The sequence below is a fragment of the Vidua macroura genome, chromosome 17 (genome assembly GCF_024509145.1).
Source record: "Vidua macroura isolate BioBank_ID:100142 chromosome 17, ASM2450914v1, whole genome shotgun sequence".
Classification (NCBI taxonomy): Eukaryota; Metazoa; Chordata; class Aves; order Passeriformes; family Viduidae; genus Vidua; species Vidua macroura.
The window spans coordinates 3,185,695-3,208,211 of record NC_071587.1 but is presented as its reverse complement, the minus strand read 5'-3'; the positions used below and the strand labels follow the sequence as shown (position 1 = coordinate 3,208,211).

At 41.4% G+C, this 22,517-nt stretch overlaps 1 protein-coding gene across 1 annotated transcript in view; it reads left to right on the top strand.

The window, feature by feature from the left end:
• Positions 1-22,517, top strand: part of LOC128815963 (ubiquinol-cytochrome-c reductase complex assembly factor 1) — a 46,047-nt gene that overhangs the window by 9,864 nt on the left and 13,666 nt on the right. Inside the window, exons 4-7 of the mRNA XM_053993147.1 lie at positions 650-757; positions 3,042-3,114; positions 8,507-8,564; positions 14,378-14,486. Coding sequence (XP_053849122.1) covers positions 650-757; positions 3,042-3,114; positions 8,507-8,564; positions 14,378-14,486 — 348 coding nt within the window. The remainder of the gene's footprint in view (positions 1-649; positions 758-3,041; positions 3,115-8,506; positions 8,565-14,377; positions 14,487-22,517) is intronic.

Below are 22,517 nucleotides of genomic sequence, written 5' to 3'. Positions count from 1 at the left end.
TGAGTCTGGAAGAGAACATTTATCTTCATGTTTGCAGACATTGCAAATTATTGCTCACTAAGTACTTTGCTGATCTGGATTTTCTGCAAGTACTCTGTAGATTAATTGTAAGGGGAATAAGAGTCTGGGGGAGCTCTTTGGTAAGAATGGTGGGTTCATGTATCTTCATTGGTTTTAAAATAGAGCTGATTGGTTTGTATACTGTATAATTACTGTAGAATGCCTGTGAGAGGAAGAAAGGGAATGTGAAAGGTTAGCTTTATTTACCCTGTTTCTGTGATTTGTTTGCTCATTTTATCTGCAAAAGACTTAAGCCCAAGTAAAGACACCTAGAATGAATAGGGGAGTCTAGGATAGGAGCCATATTTTGGAAAGCAGGTTTCTGTAAGTATTTGAATGTGAGCTTCCAATGGGATGTTGTTATCACAATGGTTATGCAATATTTGTATTCATAAACAGAGGAACAGCACATATGAAAACCAGTGGAATATTTTCAGGGGAGAGCTAAATGGTGTTTTGTTTTGTTTTGTTGAACAGAGAAAGCAGGCAAAAAAACCCTAAAATTCTCTGTTAAATTTGTAACTTTGCTAATTAAAATGTGTCAGATTTAAGTGCTGAGACTGAAATATGTGCTATTTCAATTTTACAGCATCTTTCTGCAAAAGATTCCTTGCTGCCATCTGAAGAAAAAGTGGGTGCTTTTACAAGGATAATAGAAGCAATGGGATTCACAGGACAACTCAAGTACAACAGATGGGTAAAGCAGTAATTTAATAATTCTTTTGTTTGTTTGATAGTTCTAAAAAGCAGACCAAAAACACTCCACATTTTTTTTCTTATGATAGGAGTACTTAATGGATAGTTTTAATGTAAGTTCCTGTTTTCTGATGTAAGGAATTAATAATCCAGATCATGAACTTACATTATGTATTGCCATCATTGACATACACAACAATACTGTATTTGGTAGAGTCTAAATCCTTCTTGAATTTCTTCAGATAATTGATTTTCACTTCATTTGTGCACCAAAGAACAGAGTAAGAACCTTACCAGGAGGGTCTTCTGAGCAGTCAGTGGTGAGATATGGTGTGGTTGCTGTTCAAATCACTGTTCAGTGGTAGCTGACAAGAGCAGGGTCACAAATAGGTCATTCTCCTTCTCCTTTTCCTTTTAAATAACCCTTTCATAAAATGGTTGTTAACATTGACTAAGTGAGAGCAGCTCTGTGAGAGATGCTTTTGGTTACTTACATAGAAGAAAAAAGATGAAATTCATAATTTCTTTTCTCTGAATTAAGGAAGAGTACAAAAGAATGAGAGGAGAAGACAGCTTGTAAGAAGGACTGAGCTCAGTTGTATTGAAATTAAAACCAGTTATTTGAATAAAAAGATTAAAAATAATGGAAGTTTTAAGGTGCTTTGAATAGCTACAAAACAGAGTGCACCTCTTCAGAATCTGATCTGAAACTGTTGCTGATTGCATGCTGCTCCTCAGAAAGTGTAAAGCAAAGATAAATGACTAGTAACAGGCTCATTTTGGTTAAAATCACTTGCTTTAATCAGGTGATGCTAAACCTCTTGAGAGTGTAGTTTCTCTCCCATGTGCTTGTGTACATATTGTTGTAATAAAGATTCTTGTTAGCTCTAAGTGTTGATTTCAGAGTTCTCCTTAATTGCTGCTCTTTACTGCCTGCTTTTGGCTAGGGATCCTGGGTTGGGAGAGAGTTATTTTGTGGTTAGGGCCCAAGAGACCTGAGTTCATTTTTGGCCTTGCCCGTGCTCTCTAGGAGATCTTTGGGAAGTTTCTTAATATTTCTCTTGCTTTTTTCTGTTTTATTCTCCCTTCCCCCACACTTCTTCTACACCCTAAAACTTCCATGATTAAATTTCATCAGTTTCTCCTTTGTTACCTGCATTATTTAAGGGCTGGATTGTGGGGACTGTTTTTTACAATATGTTTTTAATGTCTAGTAATGCCTGCTTTGGGGCAGTGACTCTCACCAGGGGGATCTCTGCTCACAGGCCTGGCAGTGTTTCCTTTAAAAGGGAAACCTTCAGAACTGCTGTAAGCAATGTAAAACATTTACTTCAAGAAGTTTAGATGTATGTTTGATTTTTGACAGAAGCCTGAGATTACTGAATAAGAAAAATAATGGGCTCCTGTGTTTCCTCTGTTGCAACTTCTTATTTTGCTTTTGGTTGGAGGAGACACAAATAATTACTTTGGTGATTTGAGCTGCCGTTTAGCAGGCAGGGTGCTCATCCCTGCAGTATGGTGAGCACTGAGATGATCACTGGTATATGTCACTAGAAAAAACAAAAATCCAAACCAGAGCAATCTAAACCCAATGCCATTTCTCTTTAAGATTTTTGCTACTAGTTATTGTGCTCTTTGAAGCTTCAGCACATGTCTGTGTTCTAGATGATGCACTGGAGGTGTTTTGGGTGCAGTGGCACGCTGGGAACAAAATGAGAATTGCCAAAGCATGCAGGAATAGCTCATGTTGTTCATCATTTGGGATTCCTTTCTCACTTTTATAATCAGTCAAATGTCACTTTTCTAGAAAAAAAAAAAAAAACAGCTATTTTTAGGACATATCTGGTATGTGACTTCTTTAATATTTAAAACTTAAATTACACAAAACACTCTTAGTGGTATGCATCACTTAAACTTATTGGAGGAAACCAGGAGTTGTGAATTGGGATCTTCAGAGACTCTGTAAGGAAAACCATTTAATTTATATTTTCTGTAATTATATCAAGTATTTTAACACACTAGATTTGGAAGGATATTCAGGAAAACATTTAATAATCTTTTTTCCTTCAAGGCAAAATTAATTATACTCATGCCATTACTGGCAGATCTAATAGTTTAATGTGCTCCTGAAAATCTCAAGTGATGGTGATTTTCAAAAGAAGTGTTTTCAGAAAATGGCAGTGTGGGACAAAGGGACAGTGTTCACAGTGTTCAGGGACAAAGCCAGCAGTGTTCACCAGCTCTGGTGATGAATGCTTCAAGTGTTGTCTCTTCTTTTTGTTCAGAAGCTCAAGGTGGCAGCGCTGCGCATGTACACGTGCTGTGTGGAGAAAACTGACTATGAGGAGTTCTTTAACAGTAAGTGCTGGACTGATGGTGTGTGAGCTGCTGCCCTGAGCTCTCTTACACACGGTGGAATTATGTCACTGGATATATTTGTGCCAATAAATGCAACAACAAAAAGACTTGTCAGACCTTACCAGAGCATAGTCAGCTGCAAGGGGACTGTACTGCAGCATTCCCTTAAGCTCTGGAGTGACAGGGGTGCAAGGGCAGACTCTGGAGTCTGGCATTGTTACATTTTCCTTGCTACAGTGGGGAACAGGAATAGGAGTAGGATGGGAAGAACTTGGAATATCCTGGACTTCAAGGGATATTGCCATTTTTTATTACCAGGGATGGGATATACTAAAAATCCAAATATCCCTTCCCTTTTTATGGTGGTCAGATGGTCTCTGTGTCCTACCCTGTGCCATCCTCAGTATAACTGGGATGCAGATAAGGGAATCACCCCCATTCACTAATGCACAACTTTTTTATGATACAAGATCAGTTAGATCACATGGATCACCTGTCTCTATCATGGCCAGGGCAGGTTTGGGTACAAAGAGACTTTCTACATTTTTTACTGACCCTGACAGCATTAAATCAGGACACATCTCTTGACTGGGTAGAAAGTACGACTAGAACAGACAAGTCCCTTCTATAAGTATATAGATATATTAGTGGCTTGGATTGGGATGGTTTTTTTGATGCTGTACACAGTGGTTAACTATCAGCTAAGAAATCTGTTGCAGCTTTGAATGGTTTCAAATCCGGCCGGTGAAGGGGGAAGATGTACTTTGAGACTTATGTAAGCTGCAATAGTATTTTTTCTTACGTGACTTATTTTCCGTGTCAGTGTGATTTAGCTGGTAGTAAACCCGTTAGCTGGGTCTGGCCTGTCACCTGGATTCCTGAGCTACCAGATGCTTTCTTACAGCACAGGTTGGGGCTGCTGCCTCATGAGAGATCAGCTGAAGGGACACCTTCATCCAGTGCAGAGCTTATTGAGGGTGGTTTGTTACATAGTGTAACATAGTGTTTGTTACATAGTGTTGCTACTGCAAAATTTTCAAGTGTTTTTCAGAAGATTTTCCAAACCTGTGATGTGGTTTTAGCGGTTGCAGGAGTGAGAGAGCTCTGTGAGCACTAGGATTCATCAGTAGTGATCAAAAGTTTAGAACCTCATTTTGCCTGTGCACACCCTCTCCCAGCTGAGTGCCCTCCCAGGCTTGCTCAGATAGGGTCTGCTCTGTTTGTGGTATTTACCTTTCAGACAAGGGCTTTGCTGTCTTTAACTGGTGTTTCACTATCCCTATTTAATTGTACAAAGATCTATAAATGTTGCCCTAGCTTAAAATTTAAAGAAATTTTAAACCTGTCTGTGGAAAAAATACTGGCACAGATTTTCAGGTTCAATATGGAGTAAATAGCTTCTGTTCTGTTTTTGATGGTGTCGTACTGTCTTAAAAAGAAAACATGTATTTTAAAGAGTAGGATATGTTTGCATGGACTTGAGACAGTTGTTGCCTCAGGAACATGGTAGTTTTCTGAGATTGATGGAGCACATGCTGCACCCATTGGTGGTATAAAAAAACACCTGTGGTTTGGGAATCAGTGCTTGTGGTTCCAAAGAAATAATTGTTTTCATATCAAAACAGGTAAAAGAAGTTTCTTTTACTTGTGTCACATAGAAATTAAGCTGTTTTGGGAGGTTAGCTCAAAAATTTAACAGGCTTGTGATCCATGTTAAAAAGTAGTTCCCCTAAAACACAAACAGTGTGGGATGAGTGGGAAGCTTTTAACAGGATTTTGCCATGGAGAAGCTTTAGAGTGTTGTTCCATGGGCAGCTGAGTTGAAGTAGCAGCCAAAGGGGAAAGTCTCACATCTCCATCTTCCTGTGCCCCTCTTCTGGGCTGCACAGGTATGTCCTTGGTGAATGTTCAGGTCACTAAAGGAGAACAGCCCAGTTTACTGACATCCTGGTTTGCTGTATTGGTGAGCTGAAGTGGCGCATGGAAGGGTCTGGTGGAGAGCAGCTGTGGCACAAAGCAGGTGCTAGGGAGTGCAGAATTGAGAGGGGAACATGGCATGGAGCAAGATACCCAACTTTCATTTGAGTTTACCATGTCTTCATCAAACTGTGTCAGTCGGGAGCTGTTTTTTTCCTTTTGCAACTAAAGATGGACATTGCTAAAGCCCATTGCTCACTCCTGAAGGAGCAGCCTGGGGGACTGTTAGGAAGAGAAGCAAGTACCTGTGAACTGTGCCGTGGTGCTGCAGCAGCAGAGCAGTGCCCGAGCCTGTGCTCCATGGGTGCTGCTCCCCTCCCCATGTCCATGGGGAGCCCCAAGGTGGGACAGTGCTGTCTGAGCCATGTGCTGACCTGTGCTGTGTTTGTGCTTTGCTGCCCTTCTGGCTTTAACTGGAGTGTGTTGATATCAGGTGAACTGCTCAGAGTCAGCTTTGCTCTCTGGAGAGCTTATTAGCTCCTTCCCAGCCATGTGTGAGCCCTGTTAACCTGCTGAGCTGACCTGGGAAACCTTCAGCCATTCATGTGTGAAACCACTCGTGGGCTCGTTAACCTGAGTGAGCAGAACCAGTTCTTTACAGAGCCCTCCTCAATGTTTTCTGGATGTGCTTTTGTGGTGTGGTTGTGTTGTGGCATAAGGAACAATTGCACTGTGACTTTCTGGTACTTGGATTGGTGTGGGGAGTTTGTAGGGTAGCTCTCTTACAGAAGTAACAGTGTAAAGAGTGGATAGTGTGGTTGAGGGCTAGGACAGTGCTAGCATTTCATGTCTTACGGGCTCTCTTCTATCTCACTGCATTCCTGCTGATGCCCAGTGGAATTCCTGAGACTTTTTGTGGCACAGTATGAGAGCCCTGTGAACTGCCTGTCTCTGTATATGTCTTGGAACAGCAGTTCCCAAAATACTGACTATGGGTATGCAAGTCATGAGGTCGCTGTATAATATAAAGAAGGTGTTTTAATTGAGACTCTTGAGTATAAAACTACAGTTAATTTTATTATGTTTGCCATCCCTTTGTCTCTCGATATTGGATCACTCCTGGACAAAACTTTGGGAACTCTGCTTTAGAGCCCATATCCCAAATGTCTGCACTGTGCTGCTTAGGGGAAAGTGGAGCTATTTTAGGATGTCAGCTGTTTCTTGTTTAAAGGAGAAGAGAGAAGCAGCAGAGGGAATAACAAAGTTGCTGGTGCCAGGTTTGGCACAGAGCTTGAGTAGTTCTGATGCAACAGAGGAGGCAGCCTGTGTTTCATGCCTGACCTCAGATTTGAAAGGTCAAAAGAAGTTTTAGGATCAGGCCAGTAGTACTCAGAGCTGAAGTGGAGTTTGGCTGATGACTATGGGCTGTAGAGTTACCTTGAATTCAACTTGAACTATTAATGCTGTTAATTCTCTAGAGTCAGGCAGCTGCAGCAATAGAGAGCTCATCCCACCAAGTCTGCCTTTTGGATGGCTCCTAGTGGGGCTCAGTGCAGCTTGAAAAGACTGGAGGTTACAGGACTCTTGATTCTTGTGTCTCCCATACCCCACTCAGTGCCTTCCAGGCTCCTGCTGCTGCCTGCCACACTCAGGGGAGCACTGACACAGCACACCTGTTCTTTTGCAGGATGTGTGGATATCATCCTGTTGTGTCCTTCCTAAAGTTGTGGTAGTGGCAAAGATGGTCCATCATGAAAAAATTCTTGCTTTAAAGGAGCCACCCTTCCTTTAAATTTACCATGCAGACAGTCCAAATATAGAAGTTAAAAATGATTTATAAAAATAGAATTGCAACTCTTGGAAAGTTAGAGAAAAAATTCTTGCCTCTTGGGTACTGAATGGGTCTTTAAAAACTTTCCGTATTTCCAGGAGTAGAGGTGTGAGCTTTGCTTTCCACTGCAGAGTGATTTCTGTGGTGGGGGACTGATCCATGGGAACTCCTTCTGGAGAAACCTCTGTCTGAACTGAGTGTTTGACTCTTGCCTGTGGAACCTTCATTTACTGAGATGGTTTGGTTAATGCAGGCATTGTGTGCTCCTGCCCTAGTTAGAGATGCCTTGGCGTGGCTTTAGGTCAAAGTAGTCATTTCTAGGCACAGGAATTATTTCCAATAGGAATGAGAGAGCCAAAAGGGTAGAAGGGTGAGGGAGACTGGTATTTAATCTCCAAATATGGACTGTTAGTGTCTTTGTACTGTCTTAGAGGTGATGTATGGGCAGTGGTGCTGAACCTTGGCACCTCCTAGGACTGATGGAGTCATCTCTCTGGGGAGGGAGGAATAGTGGTGATCTGTTTGGTTCTGACCAGAGCTGGCATATAAAAAGAAAGAGGCTGTGAAAGCATTGCTTCATGATCTGGGTGAATCTGCTTTGTAATACTTGACAGCCAAGAAGTATAGGAGCCAGGAAGGAATCTATTTAGCACAGAAAAGATGAGGTTGACTTCCCTAGGGCAAATCTGACTGTAGAGTCACTTTCTCAAGGCTCTCTAGCCTTCTTCCAGCTAGGTTTGAACAGCTTAGAAGAGAACACCAAGTGCTGGGTAGGCCAAGGTGACTGCCTCAGATCCTTCTCATTAGGGACTTGCCTTAAAATCTTCTCCAGGAAACAGATGCAGAAGTGTGCCTGGGAGGAATGTTTGAGATTGACAGGAACTAAAGGATTTGGCATGCACAGAACCCACAGGTTCATTTTTTTTTCAAGCATGAGGGAGAGGAATATGGTTTTTGTGCCATGTGGCCTAAATCTCCAGCCTCACATCCTAACAGCACATGAAAATCCATCATGTGAACACACATATGGACAAGCCATCTCTGGGAAAACAGTGGCTGTGGGAGTAGAGCTGAATCTGGAAACAGATTGTTTCTGTGGTTGGTTGATGGGTTTAATCCTAATGTAGCCTGGCTGGAACACTCCGAGTGCTGTGGGCTGTGCAGCCATGGAGTGAATCCAAGCAGTGGAGTGGGAGCAGAGACACAGGTAACACAGAACTCTGTCCCTGGCAGGAGACAGCAGCACATGGGAAGGAAGAGTGTAAGAATGGAGCAAAGCATGCATTGATTCCTCTGTGCTAGTCACTGCTGCTTTGAGACTCTCCAAGCTAGAAGCCACATGTTTGTCTCATTCTCCATTGTGCAATTTTCCCCCTGTGTAAAAGTTATCCTAGTGAGCTCTAAACACCTGACATCTTTATAAGAATCCACAGCATCTGTGGCTGCATGTTCTAGAGTGTAAGCACAAACATGACAGTAAATGATGTATGCTTCCAGTATGTATGTACTGTTATTGCTGAAAATAAATTACTAAAGTGCTTTTAGATTTTGGTGCAGTGAATTTCTGTTAAGCACAAAATGTGATGAAATTAATTTTAATGTTTTGTTTTGGTTTTGTGTTTTTTTTTTTTCCCTTCCATCAAGGGTGCCAAATGCCTGATACTTTGAATTCATGGTTTCTAGTAGCCCAGCTTCATGTCTGGTAAGTGAAAGGCAAAATAGTAATACAATTATTTTCAGGAAATGGAGTTATCCACAACTTAATGTGAGAAAAAGTACAGCCTTCTATCCATGGTTGATAATAGAGGTTATATTCATTTTCCTGATGACTGAATTTAAGCTGTTTTCTGCTGAAGAACAATAAGTCCTGTAAAGAAGTTGACATCTCTTACATCTCAACTCCTCACCAGTGAAATGATCTTTGTCATGAGTTTTCTAAAAGCCTTGCTCAGGCTATGTGGAAAAATCCTACTTGGGTGTTTTAGGAAAGGTTTAAATTTATGTAAAAGTCATTTAAATTGGGAGAATTTGTGGTGATGAGAAGCATTTAACAAATTATAGCACTGGCATTTACTCTTTCACTTCTGAAAGGTACGTGCAGGGTGGTGAATGCCAGCTTGACTGCATGTAAAAATATTTAACACCTTAAAAGTGAAGTTTTTTCCCTTTTTCGTTTGTGAAAATAGTAGCCAAAAAAATCAGGTTTTCATCTAGCATTGCATACTTATAAAGGTCAGAGGATGCACAAGGGAGTAGAGTAATTTTTTAAGTGCCAGATCTTTCAGGGAACTGAAGTCCATAGACTTGGGTTCAGCTGTCCAAAGGCTGAAAGGAAGTTTGTACTGAAATAGCTGCACTTAAGGCCCCTTGTTTCCTTGCCTCCTCCTTTTTCCCTTCTCTCCTTTTAATTTCCTGACTCCTCAATATAGTGAAAGATGGGGCAGTCATTACACCAAAGAGTAAATAAATGAGTAGAACTATTGAAATTATAATCAGTTAATGGAATCAGTGGAACAAAGTAAGGATGACCCTTGAAATCTGCAGTTTATTTATTTCCTACTGTTCCCTTTGGGAAAAAATGAATTGATAAGCTAATAATTCATACAGGTATTTTGAAAACTAGTCCAATAAATGTTAAAAACCAGACTGTTTGTAAGTGTCTGGGAAAACCAAAGAGAGTTAAGATGAATCTGCAGAGAACACACTTTTTTTGTCTTGATTTCTCATTGACAGGACAATGTATCCTGTGATTAATACACAGCATCACATTCAAGATTAATTAGAAAAATCAACAAGAGAACTATGACAGAGATGAAACTGGTATAGGCTAGGCACGAGTTTCTAAAATCAAAGCTACATTGGCTTCTTTTGAAGGTGGCCAAGAGTTGCTGCACTTTGAGCTGGTGATGCTATGGGGAGATGTGCTGAGAATTGAAATACTCTTACATGTGAGATATGGTGGACAGGTTAACAGCAATATCCTGCACAAGCAGGAAAGAACCAAATCCCTCTGCCTCATTGTGGCAGCAGTGAAAATTCAGGTGTGGAGGTTAGCACTAGAGGTTAGTTTTTCTAGGGTTTATGAGCCTGGCTCCTCTGTGTTCCTGGCAGCACTGTCATTGTGGACCACAAATCAGAGATCTGGTTTGATATTCCAGGACACAGAGAAGCCTGTGACAGGCCTGCTCACTACCTGGCTTGTTGGGAAATGCTGTAGGCTTTGCTTCTAATGAGATCAGTGACCAGCATCCTGCCATGACATACTTCGCTTTCCCAGGCAGGTTTATTGCTATGTTCTTTGGGATTCTCTTCCTTTAGGCAGTTTGACCTCAGTAAAGTGGGAGCAGAAGTGCTTCTGCTGGCTTTGACAAAGTCAAGGACATCCTGTGTGAAGGCTCCAGTTCTCATCTTTCCTGCTGGACCATTTGCCTCAGGAGCAAATCTTCCTGGTCTGGTGGCCAACAAGCCTGCCAGGAGATTCTGATCACCATCTGCTCCTGCTCCCCCTAGCAGAGCAGTCTGCACAACTTTCTTAGATACTTCTTATTCAGTAGCTTAGTTTCAATGGATTTGGAGTGTCTTCTGGAGCCAAAGAAGTCGAGAATTTTCCCTACTTCGGTAAACTTTGTCTCCTTTTCTTACTGTTGTCATTGCCCACCATGTTCTAGTCAATTTTTCCATGTTTTTTGCATCCCAGCTTTTACAGACTTAAGGTGCTTGTCAGGGCATATTGTTGTGTTACACATTCTGATGGGTTCTCTTTGAATCTCTGGCTCCTACTTCTTGTCTGTGAATAGAATGTTCCTACTGACCCCACTCAAAAAGAGAGGAATTCAGGCTCTCATGTTTAGCCTCTGCTGTTGCAAGCTTCTTTGAAGATAATGTTCCTTTAGAAACACTCCAGTGCCTTCCAATGCAGTGCTAAAATCATGCTTTAAAAAGTCAACCCATCAATATTACTTAGGAAACCAACCCATGATTATTCTTTCCTGAGTATCATATTTTCATAGGCTGTTTCTGTTACTTCACACCTCTGATGTCAGGAGGACTCTTGGTTTATATTTAGAAGTCCAGACCTTTAGAAGAGCTCTTTATTTGTTCTGCTGGGTTTGCATTTTCCCATGCACCTAAATGGAGTATTGGCTGAATCCAGAGCTGTTACCAAACTGCCAAAGAAATTACTAGGGTGACTGCTGAGGAATGTCTTAGTTCAGTATTTGTCATGTAGATACCTAGAGCTCCCTTCATATTTTCACCAGACCAAGCATGATGACATCTCTGAAGTATTTAGGATCAAATAGAGTGGTGCTACAATTCCTGTTCTGAAAGACTCAGAGACCTGTTGCAAAAGTTCATCTAAGCATTGTTTTTCTTAAGGAAATCTGCACTTAGGAAAGTTTTGATCAGCCTCAGAAAGTCCAGAGGGGAATGAAACCCACCGAGTATATGTAGAAAACAGTTCCTGCCAGAAAAGATTTCTCTGATGTGCATAGAGATGCCTGAGGACACAGTGCTATTTTGAATTGGGTGCTTCAGAAGAAAGGGAATAAACTCTGTTTTGTGTCTTAATTCCATCAGGATAGTCTTGCTTGAGAGAGATTTTAAGAATAAGTTTATTTGTAATGTCTCCAGCATTTAGTTGCTCCTGCCTTAACGTGAAGGAATGGGCCACAACAGCCTAAGCAAAGGCCCCAGGGGAGAGGAGGCTGCACAGCCAGGCTGGGCTCTGTCTGCTGGATGGAGCAGTGGTGGGGAGGTGGCCAGGCTGGAACACAGGAGAACATGCAAACCTAATTAGGACCTGTTCAGAATTCTGCTGGTAATCATCATTCCCTGAAGTGTAATGTCACGACAGAACTGATGGAAAAGTCAGTTCAGGAGTTTCCTGCCATCCCCCAAGCTGATAGCTGTTCATGAGTGGGTTAAACAGAATAAAGCCTTCAAAAAATGTTGTTGATATTTGTGTTGTTAAGCCACAGTAATTTCTTTGAGCAACTGTAGCATAGCTGCAAAAATAGTTGCTCTGGAGCAACTGAGGAAGCAGAAATGAGTGGCCAGGTCTGAGTGGGCTTTACCCTTAATGGCTCATCACACCTTGATGTGTGCACAGGGCATCTCACAGCAGTGATCAGGGGGTGTCAACCGCCACTTCTGGTGTTTAGGCCAGTCTGGCACTCTGGGAACACTGACAGAAGCTGGTTGAGGCTGTTGTGAGAAACTACAATATCTCAGCTGACATGGGTTGAGTTACAGATGCTCCTGATCCTTTTCAGCTATCCTTTCTTCTAAGATTTTCTTCCAAGATAATTTCTCTGCATAACTTAAATGCAGCAAAAATTATCCAACCCAACTAATGTGAGGTAGACAGCTTTCTAAAGATAGTTTGGAGTAATTTTCCTTGCAGGGTTTGATGAAGATGAGTCAGTATTTGACTAAACTACAGAACAGATTGTGCAGTGAAATGATGAAATGTTTCATGCCATGGTGATCTAGTTAGGAGGTTTATAGGCTTTAAAGAGTCTGTCGCCTCAAACAGGTGTGGTAACGAACTACCAAACTTCCAAATAAGCTGCAAAATTCCATGATCTCATTCGTGGTGCTGCAGAGCAGCTCTGTGACAGCACTGTGCATCCAAACACAAGAGCTCCCTTTTAGGCTCCGTGAGCAGCAGGTTTTCCCCTGCACACCAGTCAGTCCTGCTCATCACTGACTGGTTGTTGCCTGTTGGTCTCCGCACTGCTCTCTCCTCCTGCTTCTCCACCACCAAAGGCACACAGGATAGGAAACACTATTTATGCTCGGGGGAGCTTTTCTTGCCCCTGAGTTGTTCACTCCTGAGTTCAGCTGTTCATCAAAAGAAATATAAAAATGCTTTTCTTAGCGCAAAATTAGTCTTTTTAAGTGAGTCTTTTTCTCTTTGACTTGTTAAGAGTGAGTAAGAATTTTCAATTCGGTAATTCATTTTTTTGTACAGTTCAATTGTGGAAATGCACAAGAGGAACAAAGGTTTTGAAACTGGGAGAAGTAAACTGAAAGTTTTAAGCTCTTTGTGCATTTGATTTGTGGAAGGTCTGGTACCTGGACAGCTGTTCTCTGACAGCTGTTTTCTGACCACTGAACAGAAAGCTTTGTCATCCTTCTCTGAGAAAAGGAGGCTTTGGTTTTGGTACCATCTTAATTTCATTTGTGTGGTGGGACAGTGGTTCTGACTAGCAAGAAGAATATTGGACTGCTGCAGGTTTTGCTACCTTCAGTTTTTGTCTCTGACTGTCCCTGGCAGTAGGTTTTACTTCTTTAACAGGTTGAAAAATATGTTTCCTTTACTAATCCATACACAAGCTAGAACCCAAGATGGACATCTGTCCTTTTACAAGTCATCTCAGCACACTTCAGGTGTTTGTGATTTTCCCTGTGGAGCTGGCATTCATGGGTCACCAAATATTTTTAATGCCTGCAGATCTTATATTCACTAAAGAAATGAACCTATTAACAAATAAATAATCATATTTTCCTTTTAGCTCTTGTGGCACATTCATCATTGTTAGTGTGCACCAGCTCCACAGTGGCATCCAGCAGCTCTGCTCTCTTGGTTTTACAGGGAGCAGTGTCCTTCCTAGCATGTCTGTGGAAAGCAGTGGATTCTCTCAGCTCCAGTGTTTGAGCATCACCTCGTCTGCAGTCACTCAGGCAGTCCTGCGCAGGCACTTTTGTCTTTCAGCACAGGAGCAGAGTTGTTGAATGAGGTAGAGAAGATGGCACAGGTGATGGGACTGGTCCCAGCCCAGTGAGGAATCAGCCTGGGCTTTAGTTCGTGCTCTTTACAGATGTTTTATAAGAGGCAAAATAAAATTACTATTTTATTTTGTAGACAGAGCAGCAGCAATGAAGTTTAAGTGGCTTTAATGCTTAAAAGCAAAGTAAAACAACTCAACCTGATGTTCTCATTAAGATCTCACAGTGCACTTACAAACATCTGAGCTGGTCTTGCATGTGGAGGTTCTGCCAGGTGGCTGGACATGTATCCTAATACCTCTGTAGTTGAAGTAATGTAGGACATTGCTAATGTGGGTTGGTTGAAGTGTGTAACTTGCTTAAGCTTCCCCAGCTTGGCTAGTTGGGCTCTTACAGCACTTGAGTGCACCAACTGAGCTACAGCTGGCTCAGAGCCTGGGATTAGACAAGCCATGTGTTCCTGCTCCAGAGGGTGAGGTGTTCTTAAGGCTGAGGAATTTAGGTTGCGGTAGTGTTTAACTAGATTACAGTACTGTCAGCAAGAATAGAGTCCACTGTCACTCTTCCATGGCTGGATTGGCCAAAATCCAGCAGATACAGCTCCTGAGTACAGAATGGAAATGTTTGTAGTGGTTTATTAAAAAAAAAAAAAAAATCTGTGTGTATTTTCCCCTGATCACAAATATATACTATAAGAAAAATCTTAAACGAGCTGGAATGTATTTAATTTACTGTCTCCCTTTTAAAAAAAGCCCAGGAGCTGAGTGGTGTGTGCTCTTGCAGGATGTGCCTGGTGCGGCTGAAGCAGGAGGGCCGCACGGGGAAGTACATGTGCCGCTACATCGTTCACTGCATGTGGGAGGACGTTGAACAGCGTGGGAAGGTGATGGGGGTAAGTCCTCTCTGCTGGTGTTAATCCTGATGATTCCCATCTTTCAATGCTTGTTTGGATTTAAGTATCTTAGAAAAATGCCTGAGAATCCAACTGGTTGATTCCTTTACTAGCTTAAGCTGGTACCTGCAGCCCTCACTCCTGACCATTCATTCCCTCAGCTGCTGTATTGAGCCACTGTCCTTGCTTCTGAAAGTGCATTGTGGCCTGGATAAAGGTATTGATTTGTCTGAAATTGATTCATTTCCTACATGATTTGCCATGTGATTGCAGAAATTGATGCTGCTACAACAGAATGGGAAGAGGAATAAGCAGCTGTGGTAGGGAGGAATGTGACTGGTGCCAAATCTATAGCTACAACTTCAGTAATTCCAGCAGAGCTCTGTGTGTTCTCCATATCTGAAATAGTAAATGGGAAGATACTCAACAAGGGTTTTTTTTTCAAGTTCCTGCACATGACTATACCTAGGCCTTAGTGTGTTTTTAATTTTGGATTTTCACTATACCTGATCTAAAAAAAAAAAAAGTTCTAAAGAGAGGGTAGTTCAAGGAGAGTTCATTTGCAAGTTTGAAGGAAGAAGAAGGTTGGATCATTCTGGCCTGTTCTGAGGAAGGCTGTGGTAGTTGGTTGTAATGGTAATTCCTGTGCTTCAAGTATGAAAATGTGTTTCTCCAGCCCTGTGTTGGTGAGTGCCTGAAGAGAAGGCATTGCAGAGGCAGTGGAAGTAGGTGACAGCAGACCTGATACAGGTGAGGCTGCCTGTGTTCAGGGCACTTCTGTGGGAGAACAGGGCTGGCAAAGATCTGTGTTGTCAAAAAGGAAGAGAACTGTTCAGTGATTAAATAAAGCAAACCACCTTCCCCCCCAAACCCAAAACAAACCCCAGCCAAACATGTCACCTTCCAAAGCACCTGAAAGTATCTGATTCCATGGAGAAAATGACCTTTGGAATAGAAGATGGTTTGTCTGTTTCTTTTGACTCTAGTTTTGTCTTATATGAACAAAGTGCTGGCTTGTAGTTTTCTGTGCAGGGTTGGAAGCAGCAGCTGGAAAAGAGGAGCAGAGCTGACCCTTTGCCCTTCCAAGCAATGCAGGGCTCCAAAGTGAAGAATGCTGCATGTTAGGCCTGTATTGAGAGCTTTACAGTAAACCTTAGGGGAAAAATATAGTGTTTGCAGTCAGTTATTTTTGAAGGGATGCACAGGGTTTCCATTTATGCAAGCTAAACTATTCCATTTCTCCACAAAATTCCTTGAAGTATAAAAATACCCATCAGTGTCTTTATCTTTTCATCCATTCTATACTCTGAAGTGTTTATACATGCATTTTGCAGTAGATTGGTTGCTGTGTGATGCAACTGCAGGGAGCTCTGTTCTCTTCACTGTAGTCTTAGTGAGGGCTTTTGTTATCTGCAGTGGTTTGTTTTGGTTTGGTTTGGTTTTTTATTTATTCCTGATATTTCGGTCATTATTCGTAGTCAGTCCCCTATGGAGATGGGCTGAGAAGGTTGGGGCTGTTGAAGCTGGAGAGAGAAGGTTGTGTGGAGACCTCCCAGCACCTGTCCAGAATCTGAAGGGGCTACAGGGAAGCCAGAGGCGGACCCTTCCTCAGGATCTGCAGTGACACAACAAGGGGGGGATGGTGTTCTGGTTTGAAAACAAAACCAGTGAGAGACTCCAAGTCAGAAATATAATTTATGAGGAAAGTGAAAAAGAAAACAAAATACATGCAATAATACAAAAGAAAAACCACTGACAGAGTCAGAATACAACCTGACACCCTTTTTGGTCAGGGTGTTGGTAGCAGTCCAAATTGGAGTGGCTGCAGTCCTCCTGGAAATCCAGCAAAAAAACCTGAGTCTGGTTTTTTACCCAGTTTATATCCAGGTAGGAATGCTTGGCTCCTCCCTCTGGGCTGAGCATCTCCCAATGGGATGTTATAGCTCTTATCAGTCATGCAGTGACACTCAATAGCCCATTATCAGCAGATGTCTCCCTGGAAGGAGAGTTGGTTGTGAAAGAGAAGGAAAATTGCTCACTTAACAGAAGACAACTGCCATACAGATGGGAAATGGAAAACATCTTGCCTTTCAAACTGGGACAGATGGCTTCACATGGAAAGGGAGGGAATTTAGGTTAGACATGTGGAAAGAATTCTTCCCTGTCAGGGTGGCAAGGCCCTGGCACAGGTGCCCAGAGCAGCTGTGGCTGCCCCTGGGTCCCTGGAAGTGTCCAAGGCCAGGTTGGATGGGGCTTGGAGCAACCTGGAATAGTGGAAGGTGTCCCTGCCCATGGCAGGGGGTGGAATGGGATAAGCTTTGAGGTACCTTCAACCCAAAATTTCTAGGATTTTGCTGAGATGAACAAACTTCTTGGTCTCTTCTGGTAATATTTATTGTATGTTAGATGAAAATTATCTATGCCCTGATGTTTGAAGATGTGACCAGTTCCTTTGCTCCTTATCACTGCTTCATTTTCCTTTGTCATTGCCAGTAATTTTGGCTTCACTCATGCCCCTGCATGGGCTCTGTTTTCTCCATGCTTGTTCACTCTTCTCCACTCACCTTCCTTCCCTTTACAGAGCTGTGCCCTGACTGAAGTCTTTCTCACTTCTCACCTTTCACAATTGCAAGGAGTTTTGAGTGACCAATAAACGGCAGTTTCCCAAGTGCTACATTCTTTTTATTCATCTTGACCTCTTTATCCCTAATGATCTTTTTAAACTGAAGCTGAGGTAATGACAGAGGGTTAGTGACCTGATGGAAGGATATGTGTAGCAACAATTTATTTTCAAGTAATGTAATCCTGCAATCAGTGTATTCTGCCTCCAAAAGAACGTGGTCAAATGCATCAAGAATAGTAGATAAAAAGAAGATGACATTAATGTTCCTGTGTCAATGCTGTTAAATTTCAGAATCTGAGTCTTTCTCAGAAATAAGGTAAGTGAAAAGAAACTTTACTGACTGCATTCGGAGAACTAAATTATCATCTGCATAGATCCTAGGAGGTTAGGAAATTCCACTCCTTGCCTTTTCTCTCATGCAGTGTATCAAAGGTCAAGATTTAACTCTGATTCCTGTATTGTGGTACAAGTGACAGAGCACCTGGATGGAATTGCTGCCTGGATGCAATTAGTTTAACTTGCTGACATACAAAGTTGCAGTTCTTTAGCTTGCTTCCAATCTAGCAACAATGCCAGCACTTGATTCAGAAAATGGACACTATATTCCTGAGGTGATACTGATGGTTTATTGAAATGTGCCATCTGCTCTTAACTGATTCATTGGAGCCGAAAGGGGTAGAATGTAAAGCATTTAAACTGCAAATTTACATCAGCTCCAGCTCCAAATTGAGTTTGTATTATTTCAAAACCTGGTTGTTAAAACTGCTGAGATCTAAATCTCTGCTACAAAGTTTTGGGACCTGTTAGCCTGAGCTCCTTCAGCACTCCTGAATGTCGGCAAGAGTCAGAAACCCAAACTTGACACAGCTGTAAAAACACACGGAGAGTCTGTGGCCTCAGCAAATTCTACTGGTGCAGGCATATTTCAGATATAAATTTTACTCTGCTGTCCCTAGTACTAATGAAGTCAGTCTCTTTTGGTGGGTTTGCAGCCAGGTGTGTCCAGTTCTGTGGCTAACCAGTGCTCTTTACTTAATTTTTCCACTAGTGACATTTCTATCAAACTTTAAAAACAAACAGAAAAATTGGCTTGATGCAATGGCTCCAAGTGTTAATAGTAACATTAGGCTGGGTAAAAGACTTCCTTTGGATCCTGCTTTGCCAGAGATCTCCACCTCGTGGCTTGCAGGGAATAGATTTATACTGTGCAAGCTGGCAGCTGCCTCATCAGTTTGGAAAGGGAATTCTCTCAGGACTAGACATTGCTGCTGTTTTCTCCCTAAGGGAGTTCTGGAGCCACCTGAGAATTAACCTGTATTGTGCTTTAGTAACTGTGTAGATTTAAAAGTTGTTAGAAAAGTTTAAGTGTGTTTTAATACCCTTAGATGAAGCTGCAGAGTTGATAGGAAGGACATGTAGGTATTCCCTGGAACAGGATTTCAGCTGATAACAAGACAGGAGATATGAGGGTTAATAAATAAATAACAGACTTTCAACCACTCAAAAAATCCCAACCCAAAAAAAGCCTCCACACCCCTTCTCCCTCTTCCAAGCATCCCACACCAATACTTTTGAGTGCAAATCCTGTGGTGTCTCGGGAAGATCCACCAGGCTTTATTCCAGTACTTGTAACTGGTTGTAAACTCACTTTACCTGCCTTGGTTGTGTTTGTTGTGGTGGTATTCTGATGCTGAAATGAATTAAAGTTGTTTTCAGTGCAAAATGACAATTCATTTTATAATCAGTAAATGTTCTAAAAGCTTCCAATTCATTTTATAATAAATAAATGTTCTAAAAGAGATAGGACTAGGAGGGGCTGTCCAGCCCAGTGTGCCAAATCTGTTTTAATTTGTCATAATCTCACTTTCCTGTTTTCCCACCAGACCGCTTAGACTCCTACCCCCTTTTTTTTTTCCAGGAACACATCTAGGTGTCTTTTGAATTCGTTTATTGGCTCTGCTGTGTGTAGCACAATACAGCCTTTGTTACACTTTTAGCTAGAGCTGTTTATACCAGTGACCCACAATTTGCTCTCAATTACACTCATGTACATCTGAAGTAACAGCATCAGAATCAATACATGTAACTGAGAACTGAAATTGGCTCTGGGCACTTGAACACCATTTTCTGTCTTGATACTCTTTTCACAATTACAAAATTTCAGTTGATTAAAATGCTTATTTACCTTACATGAGCTACAGAATTTCCTAAACTCAGTTTAATTCTGTTAAGTTCTTCTTACTGTGGAGAGCAAAAAGTTTGAGCCTTGTGACTAAAGTCTCAGAAGGCATGGTTGGGGTGAGACCAGCAAGTTGTAGAATGGCTTTAGAGGATGAGAGGACAGGGTGTAAAATGGATACAGTTTTAAAATAGAACTTGATTTTTGCATGAGTTGAAGTGGGAAGCTGCTGTCCTGGGATGTTCAGGGGTCCTCTCTCCAGGCCTGCCTCTAAAATCTGAGGGGAAGTCATGGAGTCAGTTTTGGATGCACAGGAGTGAAACTACATTTCTGAGAGAGAATGGGGCAAGAGGAAAGTGGGTGCAGTATTTTGGGGCTGGAATGGAGAGTTGGGATGAAGGGAATGTACTGAAGCAAAACATTGCAGAGAAGGTACTGATTTTGTTTGAGGAAATGGACTGGGATTGAGACAAAGGATAGTGTTCATTACAGTTGAAAAAGGTTTTTAAAAACCTATAAAACTAAAGAAGAGAAGTTTGAGTTTTAAATTATCTATGTATATTTTGAAATGCTTTACTAGGACATTTTAAGGAGAAAAATGTTATGATTTCTGATGACCACTTGGAATATATAAAAATTTGCCAGTTTCTAGTGTTCCCTTTAAAAACAACAAAGAAACTAAATCTTTACCAAAGTAGTGAGATACAAAATTGTTCTGTGTAGTTTTTGTGGGGGTTTTTAATAGGATACCAGACATTGTATGATTAGTTTTACCTGAAGTTATTGTTTCAAAAATATCACAAAAAAAAGTTCATCAACCCTGGATCTTTTTTCAAAGAGCTTGAAAGTTCACACTTCGTTTCCAGTACTTTGTTATTTCATAGATGAATAATAGTAGGTACTTTTCCAGAGAAAATTCAGTAAATTTGATTCTGGAAATCTTAACTTAAATATGTAGGATATGTTGAACATTCCATGCACGTGCATGGAATGGTACCTTGAATTATCTCAGATGTGATGATGTCTGGAACAAACTGTAATGATGCAAATGTAGCTTTACCATGGAGCTTTGAAATATGGGTCTCTTCCTCAAGTCATTTGTGATATAGTTGTTCTAGAAGCAGCATTTGTGGAACCAACACACCTGGGTGAAATGTTTGGGCCATGCTGAGGATACCTGGTATTGAAATCAAGATATAATAAATACTTGGGTTCTCTTCAGCTGGCCTGCCCCAGTTTTCTGGCATAAAAAAATCAATTCTGGCACAAAAAAAAAAATCAATTTAAATTTCCCAGATGTGTTGGATCCTGTTACTGTAACGTGGTGTCATTGGCCTGTTCTATGCCTTGCTTGAGTGCCTGCAGGAATTACACTGGAAGCTGCCTTGTGGCACCTTTTCTAGAGATACTGAAAAATACATAATACTGAAAAAAAGGTATTATATTACTCTGTGTCCATTATATAGAGAAAGGTTCTTCCCCCAGAATGTGCTTTCAAGCTCCTTCATAAAAACAGAAATAATGCCAAGACCGGAGTCTTTTCTAAATCAAACCAAACAAACCATTGAGAGCTTCTCTGTTGTTCCCGTACATTTTAATCACATTGTTGCTTGTGCTTTTCTCTGCAGATAGAAAGTCACTGATATCTTCTGCTTCCACTTTGGGAGTGAGTCTTGTATTTTATTGCTAGAGCTTTGTGGTTTTTTTTTTGCTTCCATTATCTGAGTTCGCTAGTCCATTTTATTCGTTTACAGAACTGGCAGCTCTTTGAAACTTTTTTCTTTTTGACTGCCTTTGCCAACTGCTCCCAGAAGAGAAGAAAAGATAATGATCAGGAAGTGCAGTAATCCCAGTGCCTGCTTCCACACTTGCTGACTCCTCTGATTTCTTTTACAACCCTAGTAAAGCAGCAGCATAGGATACTTCTGTACACATCTAGGGAAACTGAAGTGCTTTTCTGTTTTCCATTCTGGTCTGGGAATCTCAGTGGATTCTATTCCTTTTTCTGTCCTCAGTCTTCCTCTTCTCTTTCTGGTCTTACACAGCACTTGCTTTATCTCTATTAATTAGTTAATTCCGATTACACTTCTGTAAGAGCTTGAATGTTTTTATTTCAATCAAAGGTCAAGAAATAATGCCAAAGCTTAAAATACCCGGATATCTAATCTTGGAGATTTCTCTTAGTTGGTAGCAAAGTGTTCATCATGTTGATTTTCAAGTTAGTCAGGAGGCCTTGAGGCCAGGAGAGTAAGTGCACATAAAAGGGACAGTTTTATGGTTGGGATGTCATGGACGGGAGATGGGGTCATTACAGTCTTGGTCAGTGTGAAATGAGCAACCCTGGTCTGAATGGGTTTTCACAGGGCTTGGGCATCCAGAAGGATCTGGCAGGGAACAGAAGGCAGGCCTATGGGTGAGCAGGGGTTTTAGGGGGTGTCCCCTGAGCTTTGGAGTCACTTGTCTCATTAATGCTGAGTACCAGCAGTTCTGTTTGGAGGTGCTGTTTGAAGACTTCATTTTTTAAAAGTGGGGAAGTGTCAGAGCCCCTCTAATTGGTAGAAATACAGGACTAAAGCCCTAGAGGACAAAGCCAGGTACCAAGAGCTTAAAAATAATGTGTCTCCTTGAAAGCATCCTAAATTTACCCTTTTGTATTTCCTGTTTTATTATGTCCTTGCAGGAGGGAAGATAACCCATATATAGGTTTAATCCATGTTATTCAGGAAACTGTGTAAGGAAAAATCCTTGCCCATGTTTTTAGGGTCTTCTGGAAGTTTATTTATTCACAGCATCAAATCTGAATGAAATGCAGAAGTAAGATGGAAAACTCACAATATCTTACCGTGCAGCCTTTTCATGATTCGCTTTCTTCCTTTGCCTTTTACTTGAGGGCAGAACTAGGGTAGAGAAATAATTTTTGTTCTCTTCTGAAAGGTTACAGTAATAAAGAAACTCTTGTTAACATCAGAGTATATGGCAGGCAGGAGTTTTCACAGTCTGGCATTGTTTATTTTACCAGCAATTTGGAACCTTCTGCACTCTTAAAATATTGGCAAGAAAATATTTAACTGTTAACTGTTCTGTGGCCTGCGTGTGTTTGAAGCCCTGGGGAGGAGGAATGCTTAGGGAAATCGGGTTTTTCTCAGCTTATGATTGAAACCAGAAGGTGCAGAATATTGGTAGAAGGTGAAAGCAATGTGACTTCAAATTAGAATTTTACCCAAATGTG